Source organism: Coregonus clupeaformis, chromosome 19 (assembly GCF_020615455.1).
Source record: "Coregonus clupeaformis isolate EN_2021a chromosome 19, ASM2061545v1, whole genome shotgun sequence".
NCBI classification, from domain to species: domain Eukaryota; kingdom Metazoa; phylum Chordata; class Actinopteri; order Salmoniformes; family Salmonidae; genus Coregonus; species Coregonus clupeaformis.
Genome location: NC_059210.1, coordinates 55,096,505 through 55,116,754, shown reverse-complemented (window position 1 = coordinate 55,116,754; position 20,250 = coordinate 55,096,505). Strand labels below are relative to the sequence as shown.

Sequence of the window (20,250 nt, the reverse complement as noted above, 5' to 3'; positions counted from 1 at the left end):
GTGTATGTGTGTGTGTGTGTGTGTGCGCGCATGTGCGCTGTTTATCAGGCTACACTAATTGGCACTGATTTCTCCACTTGCCCAAGACGGGGACATATATCTACCTTCAGTGCCATGCCTGAGTGGGCACTCTCAACCACAGAGATCTACAGTACCAGTCAAAAGTTTGGACACACCTACTAATTCCAGGGTTTTTCTTTATTTTCACTATTTTCTACATTATAGAATAATAGTGAAGACATCAAACTATGAAATAACACATATGGAATCATGTAGTAACCAAAAAAGGTGTTTGTTAAATCAAAATATATTTTATATTTGAGATTCTTCAAAGTAGCCACCCTTTGCCTTGATGACAGCTTTGCACACTCTTGGCATTCTCTCAACCAGCTTCATGAGGTAGTCACCTGGAATGCATTTCAATGAACAGGTGTGCCTTGTTAAAAGTTAATCTGTGGAATTTCTTTCCTTCTTAATGCGTTTGAGCCAATCAGTTGTGTTGTGACAAGGTAGGGGTGGTATACAGAAGATAGCCCTATTTGCTAAAAGACCAAGTCCATATTATGGCAAGAACAGCTCAAATAAGCAAAGAGAAACTTGGGTCATTGTCCTGTTGAAAAACAAATGATTGTCCCACTAAACCCAAACCAGATGGGATGGCGTATCGCTGCAGAATGCTGTGGTAGCCATACTAGTTAAGTGTGCCTTGAATTCTAAATAAATCACAGACAGTGTCACCAGCAAAGCACCCCCACACCATAACACCTTCTCCCCCATGCTTTACGGTGGAAAATACACATGCGGAGATCATCCGTTCACCCACACAGTGTCTCACAAAGACACGGCGGTTGGAACCAACAATCTCCAATTTGGACTCCAGACCAAAATACACATTTCCACCAGTCTAATGTCCATTGCTCGTGTTTCTTGGCCCAAGCAAGTCTCTTCTTCTTATTGGTGTCCTTTATTAGGGGTTTCTTCGCAGCAATTCGACCATGAAGGCCTGAGTCACACAGTCTCCTCTGGACAGTTGATGTTGAGATGTTTCTGTTACTTGAACTCGTTGAAGCATTTATTTGGGCTGCAATTTCTGAGGCTGGTAACTCTAACTTATCCTCTGCAGCAGAGGTAACTCTGGTTCTTCCATTCCTGTGGCGGTCCTTATGAGAGCCAATTTCATCATAGTGCTTAAATGGGTTTTGCAACTACACTTGAAGAAACTTTCAAAAGTTATTGAAATTTACCAGATTGACTGACCTTCATGTCCTAAAGTAATGATGGACTGTCATTTCTCTTTGCTTATTTGAGCTGTTCTTACCATAATATGGACTTGGTATTTTAGCAAATAGGGCTATCTTCTGTATGTCCCACCTACCTTGTCACAACACAACTGATTAGCTCGAACGCATTAAGAAGGAAATAAATTCCACAAATTAACTTAAGGCACACCTGTAAATTGAAATGCATTCCAGGTGACTATCTCATGAAGCTGGTTGAGAGAATGCCAAGAATGTGCGAAGCTGTCATCAAGGCAAAGGGTGGCTATTTGAAGAATCTCAAATATAAAATATATTTTGATTTGTTTAACACTTTTGTGGTTCCTACATGATTCCATGTGTTATTTCATAGTTTTGATGTCTTCACAATTATTCTACAATGTAGAAAATAGTAAAAATAAAGAAAAACCCTTGAATGAGTAGGTGTTCTAAAACGTATGACCGGTAGTGTACCTCTTAGGAATAATTTCCACCAGGTTGGCTTAAAGGCAGGCAAACATCTGCATAAGGACTGTTAAACTATTCAGTGTGAAGGACTTAGAGCAGCATGGATGTCATCACTGCTGTAGTTGGGTGTAAAACTCATAGGCTGTGGCTTATGATGACTGTCAGTTCAGCAATAGTGATACAGGATTTTACTCCAATCATTTGATTTAGAGAGTCCAAGAGTCTACCACTGCTTAGGAATGATCCTCCATTTTGATACTGGGATGTCAGGTTTGATGTTCTGTATGAAAGGTCTTTGATCTGTATTTTGTAATAATATTAGGATTTTCCTTTTCTCTGTGTGTGACTACATCTCTCTGACAGGGTGATGTTCTATATGGGAGAGTTCAGAGTTGGCCTCGAGCCCAGATCTGTTCTCTGGGGTTTGTCTCTCCGGTGGAGTCTAAGTGATGGATCTGATAACCGCATGGCCCCAGAGCTCACAGTGAGAGCATAATAAAACCAAAGATGGGAAACTGGATATAGGTTGCAGTAGACTATAGGTGGGAAACTGCATATAGGTTGCAGTAGACTATAGGTGGGAAATCAAAACCAATATAAAAGGAAAATAGAATGACGGATGGAAAGATATAGTTGCAACTTGCAGGCAGTAAGAAGTTAGTGTTGCACAGCCTCGGAATTGACAGAACAGTTGACCAGATTCTCACACACACACAAAGTTACACAGACTGACACAAAGCCCTGTAGCAATCCAATGACACTATTTTTGGCCCTGGTGTACTCACACACACACACAGAAAGACAGTCTGGGGAGAGCGAGCAGATTGTCAGGCTAGGTTTCACAGCATTTCCTGATGCTGTCCGTCACGATGGTTCTACCTGATAATACTAGTTTGAGATCAGACAGGGAGCATGGAGTGACTGTATGTTTTGTTTATCCCATGTGTAACTCTGAGTTGTTGTTGTTTTTAATCGCACTGCTTTGCTTTATCTTGGCCAGGTCGCAGTTGTAAATGAGAACTTGCTCTCAACTGGCTTACCTGGTTAAATAAAGGTGAAATAAATAAATAAAAGGGAGAAAGCTTTTCTTACCCCGTACACATGCTTGGCTCCCGCCTTGGCTGCAAACATGGACAGGATACCAGTCCCACTGCCCACGTCAAGGACGATCTTGTCCTTAAAGGCGTGCTTGTTGTGGTACATGGAGTTCCTGTAGGTCAGCGTCCTCACTTCGTCCTTCAGCATCTCCTGCTCAGTGAAAAATGATTGGTGTCAGGGTGGGAGATATCCAAACCTCTTTCAACTGTGTATAAGGTGAATAACAAGGTGCTTTTTTCTATTTTTATCAAAGCTGTATTAATTTCCATGACAATTAGATTTGTTTTATTTATTAGGATCCCCATTAGCCGACTCCAATGGCGACAGCTAGTCTTACTGGGGTCCGACATATAACGAAAAAAACATTACAGACAAGACATTACAATTTACATACATTTAAAAACATTGACATGTAGTGTGTGTGTGTCTCTATCAGTTACACATACATGTCAGTACATACACACAACAAGTAGGTCACAATGTGAAAATAGATTTAGTGTAGTATGGATAAAAATCATAATGGCACAGGCTATGTAGATATTAATCTGCAGTCACTGTAATCCTACCCTTCCATTTCAGACACACTGGTCCACATTGAAAAACATTGCATTACTGCATATCCCTCTTAAGTAATTTCAGCCATTCTCTCACACTGTCTGTCAGGAATATTCACAGAGCAGAAATTATAAAAACCCATCTGACTTACACTACCGTTCAAAAGTTTGGGGTTACTTAGAAATGTCCTTGTTTTCGAAAGAAAAGCAATTTTTTTGTCCATTAAAACAACATTAAATTGATCAGAAACAGACGCCTCACAGGTCCTCAACTGGCAGCTTCATTAAATAGTACCCGCAAAACACCAGTCTCAATGTCAACAGTGAAGAGACGACTCCGGGATGCTGACCTTCTAGGCAGAGTTGCAAAGAAAAAGCAATATCTCAGACTGGCCAGTTTGCGCTGTTCTGTGAAGGGAGTAGTACACAGCGTTGTACGAGATCTTCAGTTTCTTGGCAATTTCTCGCATGGAATAGCCTTCATTTCTCAGAACAAGAATAGACTGATGAGTTTCAGAAGAAAGTTATTTGTTTCTGGCCATTTTGAGCCTGTAATCGAACCCACAATTGCTGATGCTCCAGATACTCAAATAGTCTCAAGAAGGCCAGTTGTATTGCTTCTTTAAATCAGCACAACCGTTTTCAGCTGTGCTAACATAATTGCAAAAGTGTTTTCTAATGATCAATTAGCCTTTTAAAATTATAAACTTGGATTAGCAAACACAACGTGCCATTAGAACACAGGACTGATGGTTGCTGATAATGGGCCTCTGTACGCCTATGTACAGTGAGGGGGAAAAAGTATTTGATCCATTGCTGATTTTGTACGTTTGCCCACTGACAAAGAAATGATCAGTCTATAATTTTAATGGTAGGTTTATTTAAACAGTGAGAGATAGAATAACAACAAAGTAATCCAGAAAAACGCATGTCAAAAATGTTATAAATTGATTTGCATTTTAATGAGGGAAATAAGTAGTTGACCCCCTCTCAATCAGAAAGATTTCTGGCTCCCAGGTTTCTTTTATACAGGTAACGAGCTGAGATTAGGAGCACACTCTTAAAGGGAGTGCTCCTAATCAGTTTGTTACCTGTATAAAAGACACCTGTCCACAGAAGCAATCAATCAATCAGATTCCAAATTCTCCACCATGGCCAAGACCAAAGAGCTCTCCAAGGATGTCAGGGACAGTATTGTAGACCTACACAAGGCTGGAATGGGCTACAAGACCATCGCCAAGCAGCTTGGTGAGAAGGTGACAACAGTTGGTGCAATTATTCGCAAATGGAAGAAACACAAAAGACCTGTCAATCTCCCTCGGCCTGGGGCTCCATGCAAGATCTCACCTTGTGGAGTTGCAATGATCATGAGAACGGTGAGGAATCAGCCCAGAACTACACGGGAGGATCTTGTCAATGATCTCAAGGCAGCTGGGACCATAGTCACCAAGAAAACAATTGGTAACACACTACGCCGTGAAGGACTGAAATCCTGCAGCGCCCGCAATGTCTCCCTGCTCAAGAAAGCACATATACATGCCCGTCTGAAGTTTGCCAATGAACATCTGAATGATTCAGAGGAGAACTGGGTGAAAGTGTTGTGGTCAGATGAGACCAAAAGGGAGCTCTTTGGCATCAACTCAACTCGCCGTGTTTGGAGGAGGAGGAATGCTGCCTATGACCCCAAGAACACCATCCCCACCGTCAAACATGGAGGTGGAAACATTATGCTTTGGGGTTGTTTTTCTGCTAAGGGGATAGGACAACTTCACCGCATCAAAGGGACGATGGACGGGGCCATGTACCGTCAAATCTTGGGTGAGAACCTCCTTCCCTCAGCCAGGGCATTGAAAATGGGTCGTGGATGGGTATTCCAGCATGACAATGACCCAAAACACACGGCCAAGGCAACAAAGGAGTGGCTCGAGAAGAAGCACATTAAGGTCCTGGAGTGGCCTAGCCAGTCTCCAGACCTTAATCCCATAGAAAATCTGTGGAGGGAGCTGAAGGTTCGAGTTGCCAAACGTCAGCCTCGAAACCTTAATGACTTGGAGAAGATCTGCAAAGAGGAGTGGGACAAAATCCCTCCTGAGATGTGTGCAAACCTGGTGGCCAACTACAAGAAACGTCTGACCTCTGTGATTGCCAACAAGGGTTTTGCCACCAAGTACTAAGTCATGTTTTGCAGAGGGGTCAAATACTTATTTCTCTCATTAAAATGCAAATCAATTTATAACATTTTTGACATGCGTCTTTCTGGATTTTTTTGTTGTTATTCTGTCTCTCACTGTTCAAATAAACCTACCATTAAAATTATAGACTGATCATGTCTTTGTCAGTGGGCAAACGTACAAAATCTGCAGGGGATCAAATACTTTTTTCCCTCACTGTAGATATTCCATTAAAAATCTGCCATTTCCAGCTACAATAGCCATTTACAACATTAACAATGTCTACACTGTATTTCTGATCAATTTGATGATCTTTTAATAGACAAAAAAGTGCTTTTCTTTCAAAAACAAGGACATTTCTAAGTGACCCCAAACTTTTAAACGGTAGTACACATTCCAAAAATGTCACAGAACAAACCCCATCTCACAGGTCTAACTTGAAAGATGCTCTGTACCCTTCTGACATCTTCCTCCCCTGAAACACAGTACATCTCTGGGGAGGAGATGCAGTACTGTGAAGTGTTCTAAAGTGGGCCAGTCTATTGTGGCACTAACTTTACATAGAGTCATGTAAGGATACAGTAGGTAAGAACTGGGCCTGTATTTACATAGTATCTCAAAGTAGGCATAATAATAATAATAAAGAGTAGGAAGGCTAATCTAAGATCAAGCAACCCCCCCCCCGTCTAATCTTATGCTGATCCTAGATCAGCACTACTACTTTGAGATGCTTGATACATACAGCCCCAGGGCAGCCCTACCTCATGGATGCCAAAGTGGGCGTATGAGTCAAAGTAGTAGTCCCTGGAGGTCATCTCCTCAGGGTTGAGAAACTTGGCCATCTTTCCCCGGCCAGGGCAGCTGGGCAGGGAGGCAGCATGGGGCGTATGGGGCGGATGCGGGACATGGTGGATGGAGGGCACAGGCTTGGGCAGCGATGTGGGCTGCTCGCGCTGAGACTGGATGATGCGGATTGGCTGCGGCTGCTGCTGTTGCTTAGGGTTGGAGAGAATGTTAATACACGATACAGACTTCATGGAGCGGGGGCAGATTTCTAAAAGTCAGGTCTTCCATAGAGAAACAGTGGGTGAAGGGCATACTGTATTATGATAAAACTCAAAAACCCAAGGAATTGATTCTGTGAAAGCACTACACTGTTTGCAATCACCTCACAATCTGCGGGAAGCTTAGAGCTTGTAGACATTTTTATTCTTTGCTATTTTCATCTCTCATCTGTTCTCTCAGCTGCCATTAGCTTTCCCATGGTGCCCCAGAGGTGAGTTCACAGAGCCTATTTGCCTAGAGACAACGATAACAGTATTGACAGGTCTGTACAAAAAAGTATGAAAATGTATGCACTCACTACTCTCAATCGCTCTGGGTAAGAGCTTCTGCTAAATTACTAAAAAGTAAATGTCTGTCTGAGGAAAGCAGAAGATACATCATTCTACACAGAAGGTGTGCCTGTAAAACTCTGATAGTCACCTGCAATGCCTGCTGGGAGAGCACAGAGAAAAGCCTGTCTGATCAGCCCATAGTTCAGCAGGAGAAATATGATCCATAATGATCCCTTCCAGACATATTATCAGAGGACAGAGGGGGGAAAATCTAATGTGAGCATTCAACTCAATCCATTTGTTCTAAGGTGCACATACATCTTAAGATTTAGACTTCACTCTCACGGCTGTCAGTTATATTGATCTGGTCTTGTTAAAGATAGTCAGTGCTTCTCCTCTGTCTTGTGCTTTCAGCAGCCAATCTGACTGTGCAGCTTTGTCTTTTTCCTTGTTTTATCTCGTAATGGGGATGGTCTGGCAACAGGGGACTGAGCAGGCATATACAGTGAGGGAAAAAAGTATTTGATCCCCTGCTGATTTTGTACGTTTGCCCACTGACGAAGAAATGATCAGTCTATAATTTTAATGGTAGTTTTAGTTGAACAGTGAGAGACAGAATAACAACAAAAAAATCCAGAAAAACGCATGTCAAAAATGTTATAAATTGATTTGCATTTTAATGAGGAAAATAAGTAGTTGACCCCCTCTCAATCAGAAAGATTTCTGGCTCCCAGGTGTCTTTTATACAGGTAACGAGCTGAGATTAGGAGCACACTCTTAAAGGGAGTGCTCCTAATCTCAGCTTGTTACCTGTATAAAAGACACCTGTCCACAGAAGCAATCAATCAATCAGATTCCAAACTCTCTACCATGGCCAAGACCAAAGAGCTCTCCAAGGATGTCAGGGACAATATTGTAGACCTTCACAAGGCTGGAATGGGCTACAAGACCATCGCCAAGCAGCTTGGTGAGAAGGTGACAACAGTTGGTGCGATTATTCGCAAATGGAAAAAACACAAAAGACCTGTCAATCTCCCTTGGCCTGGGGCTCCATGCAAGATCTCACCTCGTGCAGTTGCAATGATCATGAGAACGGTGCGGAATCAGCCCACAACTACACGGGAGGATCTTGTAGACGATCTCAAGGCAGCTGGGACCATAGTCACCAAGAAAACAATTGGTAACACACTACGCCGTGAAGGACTGAAATCCTGCAGCGCCCGCAAGGTCCCCCTGCTCAAGAAAGCACATATACATGCCCGTCTGAAGTTTGCCAATGAACATCTGAATGATTCAGAGGAGAACTGGGTGAAAGTGTTGTGGTCAGATGAGACCAAAATGGAGCTCTTTGGCATCAACTCAACTCGCCGTGTTTGGAGGAGGAGGAATGCTGACTATGACCCCAAGAACACCATCCCCACCGTCAAACATGGAGGTGGAAACATTATGCTTTGGGGGTGTTTTTCTGCTAAGGGGACAGGACAACTTCACCGCATCAAAGGGACAATGGACGGGGCCATGTACCGTCAAATCTTGGGTGAGAACCTCCTTCCCTCAGCCAGGGCATTGAAAATGGCTTGTGGATGGGTATTCCAGCATGACAATGACCCAAAACACACGGCCAAGGCAACAAAAGAGTGGCTCAAGAAGAAGCACATTAAGGTCCTGGAGTGGCCTAGCCAGTCTCCAGACCTTAATCCCATAGAAAATCTGTGGAGGGAGCTGAAGGTTCGAGTTGCCAAACGTCAGCCTCGAAACCTTAATGACTTGTAGAAGATCTGCAAAGAGGAGATCACAAAATTCCTCCTGAGATGTGTGCAAACCAGGTGGCCAACTACAAGAAATGTCTGACCTCTGTGATTGCCAACAAGGGTTTTGCCACCAAGTACTAAGTAATGTTTTGCAGAGGGGTCAAATACTTATTTCCCTCATTAAAATGCAAATCAATTTATAACATTTTTGACATGCGTTTTTCTGGATTGTTGTTGTTGTTATTCTGTCTCTCACTGTTCAGATAAACCTACCATTAAAATGATAGACTGATCATTTCTTTGTCAGTGGGCAAACGTACAAAATCAGCAGGGGATCAAATACTGTTTTCCCTCACTGTATATGGGTACCACAGTAATCTCTTTTTCACCACATAATTTTATATTCCTCAAATGTTTACTCTCAAGCAGAAAATGCTACAATTGTCATGTCAAGCACATCTAAAGAAAACAGCAGCCTCTAGCCGATGCCAGTGAATTACCAAGCTGAGGTCCACTGGCATTATCTATTTACTGATGTTCCATCGGGAAATGACACACAATGAGTGCAATTCACTTCATGTGAAATACGACAGCACATCCCAAAACAGCAGGGAATATTTTACTCTGGAACTTCCACAAGAATAGAATAAAACTCCACTATTTTTTATCTTCTAAAGTTCAGTGAGTTGTATTGTTCTGCAATGGACCTCAGACTCTCTGAATGAAAGTTAATTGGAGACACTAATGAAATAAATGCTGAGATGCTTCCCTTAATCTGTTCGGCATCTGATATTGAGCACAGCAACTCTAAGAAGAATGTTCCAGGGTGCATAGAATGACAGAGAAAAAAGGTAATTCCACTAAGCATGGACACTCAGAGTGGAATGATGGGTCATCTTTATGTGAAAAGGGGAACATGTGCAATCTGATGTTTTTTAAGGTTTCAAGACACAAGGACTTTAACATGGTGTCTTGTTATTTGGGAGGAGCATTATTTTGGCTAGTGTAAACCACATCCCCTTAATCCTCGAGTGACCTGATTGATTGTGATGTCTCACTAACTGTCACGTCCTCGTCAGTCCTTGATGTCTGGACAACAACCACAGTAGATAAATAAATCAGAATTCTGTACATAAAAATGAATGACTTATACTGACCATGGTTCACTAAGAGCAATTTGTGCATGAAGGCATCATTGCTCTCAGGGCTGGTCTACCGCATTTGGGGGCCCGGGGCACCAACCTCTAACACATTTTGTGGAAAAAAAGTGCAGTTTTATAATGCTATTGTACACATTAAGTCATGAGGCTAAGTGAAAATGTTGCAGTTTTAAAGCTAATTTCCTGCAATTCTACACTTTTTGCCATTGGTCAGAGAGAAAATGTGCTGTTTTATAGCTCATCAAATGCTACTGTTTACATTTTGCCATGAGGCTGAGAGAAAATGTTGCAGTTTTAAAGCCCATTTACTGCAATTGTACACATTTTGCTATCACATGCTATCTGGGGGCCCCGACCTCCAGGGGGTGCCCTGCGTTCCCATTCTGTAATCCGGCCCTGGTTACTCTGCAGGGGAGTCTGTATGACTTTCAGAAGTGAAGAAAACCACTGTGGATCCGGGCTTCTGCCACCACAGCACTCAAACACTTCACATCCAACTAGGCTCATTCCATTACTGCAGAGGTGGGCTCCACTGCCCTCAGATAGTGGTGTTGGTCTGCTTACTACACTCTACCTTACTAATAAGAATCGACAGGACTGAGGGGTTGTAACGATCCCGGCAGTCTGAGTCGGGTCCTGTCTGGTGACCAGTGTTTTGGGTTCGTAGTCTCCTGTTTCCCGAGGGTTCGGGAACGCTCCGGGGAGCTCTCTGGTTTTCCGCACCTGCATCCCGTCAGCAATCTGCACACCTGGCCTCATCATCACCCTTTTTAGGCTCTGGCCAAACATCCAGTTCCTGCCGGATCGTTAGCCATGAACAGTAGGTGTTCTGTGTATCAGTTTAGAGTTTCTTGCGTGAGTTTTGTTGTTTTGTACTTTGTTGAGTTTTTGTGTCCTTACCTCCGTTTTTGTTCCACCTGCAGTCACACGTCCGGAACCTTCACCCCACCTCTGCCTGATGGTCGGCGGCTGCCGAGCCATCACTGGACCTTGTGCTGCACCCCCAACTACTCATCCACGCCGCCCGCTCTGTCCCTGGATTATTCTGCACCTTTGGTTGTATCTAAATAAACCCTCCCCTTCGTTCAACTCTCCTTGTCCTGGTCTGCTTCTGGGTTCTGGCTGAGGGAACTGTGACAGAACGATCCGGCCAAATATGAACCCAGCGGACCTGGACTCTGTTCGCCATGCCATTACCCAGCAGGAGAAGACGTTGGGCCATCATAGCATGGTACTACAGGAGATCGCGTTGTCAGTTCGGAACCTTTCTACCGGCCTGACGGAGGTCCAGAACCAACGCCAGTGTCCGGTGGAGGACCCACTACCGGTTTCACCCATCTCGCCTGCCGCTTCTGAAGTTGTGTCCCTCCGTGAGCCCAAGGTTCCGACGCCGGATAAATATGAGGGGGAGCTGGGAAGATGCCGTTCCTTCCTTATGCAGTGTGGATTAGTGTTCGATCTACAGCCCTACTCTTATGCCACTGACAAGGCTAGGATAGCCTTTTTGATTGAGTTGCTGCGTGGTCGAGCGCTGGAGTGGGCTTCAGCCGTTTGGGAACGACAGGATCCCTGCATGGCTTCATACCAGGGGTTCACGGCCGAGATGAGGAAGCTCTTCGACCATTCCGTCCGAGGGAGGGACGCAGCTAGGCGTCTGTTTTCTCTTCACCAAGGAACTCGCAGCGTGGCCGACTTCGTGATCGAGTTCAAGACGTTGGCTGTGGAGAGTGGATGGAACGAGGAGTCTTTGCAAGCGGCCTTTTACCAGGGCCTGTCGGAGCAGCTCAAGGATGAGTTGATCTCCTATCCGAGCCTAGTGACCTGGACAGCTTGGTAGCCTTGTCTATTCGGGTGGATAATCGAGTCCGAGAGCGAAGGAGGGAGAAGCAATGGGTTCCGTCCAATCGATCAGCTTCTCAGTTCCCAGTCGGGTCGGGTGGTGGACCAGAACACGTCGATCATTCTCCACCACTAAGGATTAGTGGAGAGGACCTCTCTCCCGATTCTGAACCCATGCAAGTGGGGCGGCACGGGTTAACCAAGGAGGAGCGTCAACATAGACGTAAGACCAACTGCTGCCTCTACTGTGGTCGCTCGGGACATTACATCTCCACTTGTTCCCGGCGGTCGTCAAACTGCCCGGCTCGCTAAAGTTGGGAGGACTTTTAGCGAGCCAGTTTCAACCTCTCAGTACCTCTGTCAGACCCCGCTTCCCGGCTACCCTTGTTAACGGGAATCAGAGCTTAGCGCTTAACGCTTTTATCGATTCAGGTGCCGATGGAAGCTTTCTTGATGCCGAGTTGGTGGAACAGCTGGGGCTTTCCAAGGAGCAATTGCCGGAAGCCATTGAAGCGACCACTCTGAACGGCAGTAGTCTGGCACGTATCACGATGAGGACTGAACCGGTTAAGATGCGGTTGTCGGGGAATCATTCTGAGATGATTTCATTTTTCATTCTGCCGTCTTCCCATGTTCCTCTGGTCCTTGGATACCCCTGGCTGAAGGAACACAATCCCACGTTCGATTGGGTGACGGGCAAGGTAACGAGTTGGAGACCTACATCAAGGAGTCCCTAGCTGCTGGTCTCGTTCGTCCCTCGTCATCACCCCTGGGGGCAGGATTCTTCTTTGTGGGAAAGAAGGATGGCTCTCTTCGACCGTGTATTGATTATCGGGGGTTGAATGACATCACGGTCAAGAACAAGTATCCCCTGCCCTTGATGAGTTCTGCCTTCGACTCCTTACAGGGTGCTACGGTGTTCACCAAGCTAGACCTACGCAATGCGTATCACCTGGTCCGGATCAGAGAGGGGGACGAGTGGTTGACGGGTTTCAACACACCGATGGGTCACTTCGAGTATCAGGTGATGCCGTTTGGACTGACCAATGCTCCAGCGGTATTCCAGAGTATGGTGAACGACGTCCTGAGAGATATGATCGGTCTCTTCGTGTTTGTTTACCTGGATGACATTCTGATCTTCTCGAAGGAACCTTCCGACCACGTCCAGCATGTCCGGCAGGTTCTGCAGCGATTGTTGGAGAATCGCCTGTTCGTGAAGGCCGAGAAGTGCGAGTTTCACGCCCACACTACATCCTTTCTCGGGTACATCATCTCCAGGGGTGAGATTAGGATGGATCAGGAGAAGGTTAGAGCGGTTCTGGAATGGGCCCAGCCCGGTACGAGATTGCAACTCCAGAGATTTTTGGGGTTTGCGAATTTCTACCGCAGATTCATCCGGGATTACAGCCGTGTGGCCGCTCCATTAACTGCCTTGACTTCCAGTATCAGGACCTTCAAGTGGAATCCGGAGGCGGATCGAGCGTTTCTGGATTTGAAGAGGCGATTCACCAACGCACCGATTCTCTCTCAACCGGACACGGCCCGTCAGTTCGTCGTTGAAGTGGACGCGTCTGATGTGGGAGTTGGCGCCATCCTGTCGCAGCGATGCTCCACGGACAGTAAACTCCATCCCTGCGCCTACTACTCTCGTCGCCTTTCGCCTGCAGAGAGGAATTACGATGTGGGTAACCGGGAGCTTCTCGCGGTGAAACTTGCCTTGGAGGAGTGGCGCCACTGGTTGGAGGGGCGGAGCAACCGTTTATTGTCTGGACTGACCACAAGAATCTTGCTTACGTGCAATCGGCTAAACGTCTCAACTCCCGTCAGGCCAGGTGGGCGTTGTTTTTCGGACGATTCAAGTTTGCCCTGACGTTCCGACCTGGATCGAAGAACGGCAAGGCGGACGCCTTGTCCCGGATGTTCTCCAAGACGGAGGAGAGTGGGTCCAAGACCGAGACTATTCTCCCCCGGAACTGCGTCGTGGGAGCAGTGATGTGGAAGATTGAGGAGGAGGTGCTGGCGGCCCTTCGGACTCAGCCCGGTCCCGGTAACGGTCCACCCGGTCGGTTGTTTGTGCCTGAGTCGGTTCGTCCTGCTGTCCTCAAATGGTCCCACGCCAGCAAGATGGCTTGTCACCCTGGCGTGGCTCGGACAATGGCGTTTCTTCGCAGACGTTTTTGGTGGCCTGCCATGGCCGAGGATACTCGGGGTTTTGTTGCTGCCTGTCCAGTGTGTGCGCAGAATAAGAGTACCAATCGGCCCAGCTCTGGACTACTTCACCCCCTTCCTATTCCCCGGCGTCCATGGTCGCATCTGGCCCTGGACTTCGTCACGGGTTGCCCGCTTCTGAGGGGAACACGGTCGTTCTGACTATCGTGGACAGATTCAGCAAGTTCGCCCACTTTGTGCCTATTGCCAAGCTTCCCTCTGCCTCGGAGACGTCCGAGATCCTGGTTAGGGAGGTTTTCAGGGTCCACGGTTTGCCCAGTGATATCGTTTCCGACCGTGGTCCTCAGTTTACCTCTGCTGTCTGGAAGTCCTTCTGTTTGGCCATTGGAGCTACAGTCAGTCTCACATCTGGTTTTCACCCCCAATCCAATGGTCAGGCGGAGAGAGCCAACCAGAAGATGGAATCCACGCTACGCTGTCTGGTCTCTTCCAACCCCACCTCCTGGGCCTCTCAGTTGCCTTGGGTTGAGTATGCCCACAATACTCTCCCTACATCTGCCACTGGGATGTCTCCCTTCCAGTGCCTGTATGGCTACCAACCTCCCCTGTTCCCTTCTCAGGAGAGGGAGCTATCAGTGCCTTCTGTTCAGGCTCATATTCGTCGTTGCCACCGGACCTGGCATCGGGCCAGAAAGGCACTCCTTAGAGGTTCGGATCGGTATCAGCTCCAGGCGAATCGTCGCCGGATCCCCGCTCCCACCTATACCATCGGAGATAGGGTTTGGTTGGCCACACGGGATCTTCCGTTACGGACTGAGTCTAGGAAGTTGTTACCGAGGTTCATTGGTCCGTTTGTGGTGGAGAAGGTGATCAATCCGGTGGCAGTTCGACTCAAACTACCGAGGACGCTCAGAGTCCATCCCACCTTTCATGTCTCCTGCCTCAAGCCTGTCTTCCTCAGTCCTCTGTTGCCTCCTCCGCCTCCTCCTCCTCCTCCTCGGATGATCGGAGGTGGTCCTGCCTACACGGTGCGTCGCATCATGGATTCCAGACGGCGGGGCCGGGGTTTCCAGTATCTCGTGGACTGGGAGGGGTATGGTCCTGAGGAGAGGAGTTGGATTCCGCGGCGACAGGTCCTAGATGCTGACCTCATCAGGGATTTCTACCGCCTCCATCCTGGCGCTCCGGGAGGTCCGCCCGGTGGCGTTCGTCGGAGGGGGTACTGTAACGATCCCGGCAGTCTGAGTCGGGTCCTGTCTGGTGACCAGTGTTTTGGGTTCGTAGTCTCCTGTTTCCCGAGGGTTCGGGAACGCTCCGGGAGCTCTCTGGTTTTCCGCACCTGCATCCCGTCAGCAATCTGCACACCTGGCCTCATCATCACCCTTTTTAGGCTCTGGCCAAACATCCAGTTCCTGCCGGATCGTTAGCCATGAACAGTAGGTGTTCTGTGTATCAGTTTAGAGTTTCTTGCGTGAGTTTTGTTGTTTTGTACTTTGTTGAGTTTTTGTGTCCTTACCTCCGTTTTTGTTCCACCTGCAGTCACACGTCCGGAACCTTCACCCCACCTCTGCCTGATGGTCGGCGGCTGCCGAGCCATCACTGGACCTTGTGCTGCACCCCCAACTACTCATCCACGCCGCCCGCTCTGTCCCTGGATTATTCTGCACCTTTGGTTGTATCTAAATAAACCCTCCCCTTCGTTCAACTCTCCTTGTCCTGGTCTGCTTCTGGGTTCTGGCTGAGGGAACTGTGACAGGGGTTTGACAATGTTTTTTCCCCTGTATTATCCTAGTCTGAAATAATAATTTATAGAAGACCTTCTTATATGCATACAACAGAAGAGTAATGGACTTACCAATATCCTAGCCAACATTTGATATCGAGATATGCATTTTCCAAACACACTCAGCTAGCTACTGGCGATAAACACACATTACTGATAAAACTAAGGGACCTCACTCATCTGAACGAGATTTTGGCCAGTCATCTGAGATTCCTGCTAACATCTATGAAAACACTCGAATTAGCCCAACAATAACCTAACAATCGAACAAACTAAAAATATATGTTGGTTATAACATTCGTTTTTAGTCGACATTTCGGCGCATTGTCCAGTAATGCAGCTGCAGGACCAAGGAGGAAGCTCAAATCTTCGCGCCCTAAATCACATTGTTCTGAATCTTTACCTGTTTTACCTGTGACTGAGTGCAACATTTCTCGGGATTAGGAACAACAGACAAAAAAATTGTTGGTGGCAGACACACGAGTAGGCTATCATTAGGATAGCTAGGCTACCATTAAACATGGTGTCACACGACTCAATTAAGTTCACGGAACTCAATTTATGCTCAGACAACCGTTTTAAGTCACTCTTTTATGCTTCGATTAAAATTATATGGCATGAGTGGAGCGTGCCATTGTCACAGAAGGGCATTTGGTGCACAAGAGTGGCCCCGATGGGTACGACAAAATATATCGCAGAGGTACCAGCCTACTCTGGATGGGTTTTCCATGCTCAAAATGAGAATCAAACCTGACACGAATAGCACATTGCACTAGCCTATTCATCACTCACATATTTAGTGTAGCCTACATTCATTTATCGTAGCTTGCACACCTACCTCAGTGCTCTCGGACTCCGCCATTTTTCTCCTGAGGAACATACAGCGGGAGGAGTGTTTCATTCCCATATGAGCCACGGAGATTGTTTCGATACAGATAAAAAATAGGATGAAATTATATATTTTTTAAAGGATTTGGTCGGAGTTCTGTTTGTCCAAAATTTTCCTCATCTTGACATTTTACAAAATTGCTCTTAAATTAAATTTCAAAGACGAAAAGAGTACATAAAGTCCCACAAGAATAGCGACCCGTATTAGCAGATAAAGGTGTTCTGGAATCCAGAGTGCAAAAGTTACCTATCTCCCAGGTTGCTTTCTAGGAGAGCATATGGCAACCACTCATCACTTTGCAACCAATGAGGAAAAGGAAAAGGCATTCCATATTCTCCAGCGGTGTACACTACTCCAGAGCAGGTTCGACGCACACTAGCAGAAATGTTCCCATCACATTTATGAACAGGTTGTTAATTTATAGTCGGCAAATTGGTTGCTAAAAATAGAATCCAACGTCCCTATTGCTGTGATGTCTTGGAGAAAAGCAGGCAACATGCTGTTTCTTCACAGCTTTGGCTTTTCACATGCTTGATCAGGCCTCACAGATGTTCATGTCAGCTCATTTTCTACGAAACTATTGCAAGCATTGCCTATTTAACTAAGCCTATTAATAACGCAGTAACTAGTCCTCTAATGAACCCATTTCAGCGCAGTCAGCTCCAAAACGTAGAAGGGCTCACGCTTTGCTTGATCTAATTGCCACTTTGTCGAATTGCAAAGCAGTTTATTATAGAAAGTTCAACTTCACTCTCAGTTTGAATGCGATGATAAAGCAGGAAGCAAGTCTTGATGCTTCAAAGACATGGCACCACCACCTCATCGTGCGCGTGTGAAATCAGTCCATTCTGCTCGCTGCTTTGGTTTCCCACCTTTTCAGTTCAGCCTTTCATTTGAGATTAATGAGATCCCTTCAGTGAGAGGATATAGGAATAGGTGTCTAGTCAGTGAGGTTATCCTACTCCATAGCCGCGGGAAGAGCACCCCCTGAAAAATTCGAATATATATATATTTTTAAATTAAATATATATTTTTTAAAATTATAAAATAAATAAATAAATCACAAAAGTAGTGCACTGGGTCTTTAATATTCCTGTATTAGCCGAAAAAATATTTATAAATGTTTTCAAATTGCCATCGGTAAAATGCAATTGTGTTTCGATGTCCTTAGCTTATGCCTGCCCATACCATAACCCCACCGCCACCATAGGGCACTCTGTTCACAACGTTGACATTAGCAAACCGCTCGCCCACATGACACCATACACACTGTCTGCCATCAGTTGAAACCGGGATTAATCGGTGAAGAGCACACTTCTCCAGCATGCCAGTGGCCATCAAAGGTGAGCATTTTCCCACTGAAGTCAGTTACGACGCCGAACTGCAGTCAGGTCAAGACCCTGGTGAGGACGACGAGCACGCAGATGAGCTTCCCTGAGACGGTTTCTGACAGTTTGTGCAGAAATTATTTGGTTGTGCAAACCCACAGTTTCATTAGCTGTCCGGGTGGTTGGTCTCAGACGATCCCGCAGGTGAAGAAGCCGGCTGTGGAGGTCCTGGGCTGGCGTGGTTACACGTGGTCTGCGGTTGTGAGGCCAGTTGGACGTACTGCCAAATTCTTTAAAACGACATTGGTAGAGAAATGAACATTCAATTCTCTGGCAACAGCTCTGATGGACATTCCTGCAGTCAACATTCCAATTGCAGGCTCCCTCAAAACTTGAGACATCTGTGGCATTGTGTTGTGTGACAAAACGGCACATTTTAGTGGCATGTTATTGTCCCCAGCACAAGGTGCACCTGGGTAATGATCATGCGCTTTAATCAGCTTCTTGATATGCCACACCTGTCAGGTGGATGAATTATCTTGGCAAAGGAGAAATGCTCACTAACAAGGATGTTATCAAATTTGTGCACAACATTTGGGAGAAATAAACGTTTTGTGCGTATGGAACATGTCTGGGATTTTTAATTCAGCTCATGAAACATGGGACCAACACTTTAAATGTTGCATTTATATTTTTGTTCAGTGTAAATACAAGGTACTGTTGTTGGGCTAAGTAAGGGATGACATATAACTTGCCCTCTCATTTTGATTTAGCTACCGGTACTTCTTTCATTTTTATTGATCTATTCCATTTCTTTGCATGTAGCCTATATATTGTTGTGCTGCTGAGTGCAATTTGACTGAGTGAAAGCTATGTTTATTTTCAGGCAATTCCTCTGCCACCCACACCACTCATTGCATTATTCATGGCAGAGGGCAACCACTCACCAGACACACACTGCTCAGCAGCTCCAGTGTAGCCCATGCTACATCCCATCCACTCTCCACAGCCCCTGCACACCATGCATGGAGCTGGGAAATAGCATACCAAAGCCTGCACAAACACCATGAATCCCATATACTGTAAACAACGCATACATGCATGCACAGACACACACACACATGCATGTAAGCACACATGCACAAGCACATACACACACACAAACACACACACACACACTTGAGGTCCTTGACAAATGTTTGGCTATAGAACAGATTGGTGGGGACAGATTGTGTTCGAATGGTGACCAGCCCTTTGGCTTCAGTCTTAGAAGTATCCCCTTTAAGTGTTATTGCTCCTCAGATCAGACGTTATATCAGTGTCTTGTCTCTATCTGTCTGAACATAGTGCTTAGCAGAGGTCAGCTATCCTCTCTGTTCTCCCCATAAGAGCCTCTGTTAAAAGTGATGGACTGAAATTGCTTCAATTACCTCTTTAGCTTTCCGCTGATCTATATACCCGTCTTTTCATCAGCAAACGACTGCTACCGAAAATGTCCTATCATCTCTTGTCTGACAAAAGAGCAAAGTAACAAGGAATGACAATAGCAAAATACAATGAGTTAGAATGATTAGCCTCTTTTTAACTGATGCTGTTCAGAGCTATCTATTGACTGCTGCTCTCAGTTACCTCTGCAGGGTGTTCTGATTGGAGGAGTTTCCAATCCCATTTAACAGGTTCACTTTTTGTCTGGTCTGGTAGAATTTAGAGCACCTCCTCCACATAAAATGTACAATGCCCTATAGATTTTTCCAAAAGATTCCAAATGTGCATTTTAGTCGGAGCTAGGAGCTAGGAACACAAGCATTTTGCTACACCCGCAATAACATCTGCTAAATATGTGTATGTGACCCATAACATTTGATTTGATTTGAATACAAGTATAGAGAGGACAGCAGGGTGATATTTATATTGGTGGTTTGAATAATGTGACCAGTGCATCTCACCTCTCCATGTGAGAACTAATAGAGATCCTATTAAATTCTAATTCCTAATTCTATGCAAGAACTGATATGTGTTGAGAATTCTGATTCATTCGGGGACAAAATGGCTTCAGTGCATCACCACGTTGCAGTAGTAGGTGGTGGATAAGGTGACAATGTAATGCTTCTCACAACGTAATGCTCACTGACATCTTGTGCAAAGCTCCATGCTCGCAATCAATTCATATTATTATCAGAATGATCTAGACAAAACCAGTTGGTATACAATCATTGATTGCCCCTTGCAGACCTTGTATGCAAACAGGTACAGTTGAAGTCAGAAGTTTACATACACTTAGGATGGAGTCATTAAAACTCGTTTTTCAACCACTCCACAAATTTCTTGTTAACAACTATAGTTTTGGCAAGTCGGTTAGGACATCTACTTTGTGCATGACACAAGTCATTTTTCCAACAATTGTTTACAGACAGATCATTTCACTTATAATTCACTGTATCACAATT

General features: G+C 45.5%; 1 protein-coding gene across 2 annotated transcripts in view; it reads right to left on the bottom strand.

The window, feature by feature from the left end:
- Nucleotides 1-17,182, bottom strand: part of LOC121532287 (protein arginine N-methyltransferase 8-B) — a 56,324-nt gene extending 39,142 nt beyond the window's left edge. Inside the window, exons 1-4 of one of the 2 annotated variants that reach the window (XM_041838141.2) lie at nt 16,425-16,445; nt 9,793-9,879; nt 6,309-6,542; nt 2,817-2,972 (exon numbers count right to left, since the gene is read on the bottom strand). In XM_041838141.2, the coding sequence (XP_041694075.1) occupies nt 2,817-2,972; nt 6,309-6,542; nt 9,793-9,795 (393 nt within the window). In that variant the 5' untranslated portion in view covers nt 9,796-9,879; nt 16,425-16,445. Of the gene's footprint in view, nt 1-2,816; nt 2,973-6,308; nt 6,543-9,792; nt 9,880-16,424 lie in introns of both variants that reach the window. The other variant, XM_041838140.2, reaches the window with a different exon arrangement.
- Between the last annotated feature and the right edge of the window lie 3,068 nt (nt 17,183-20,250).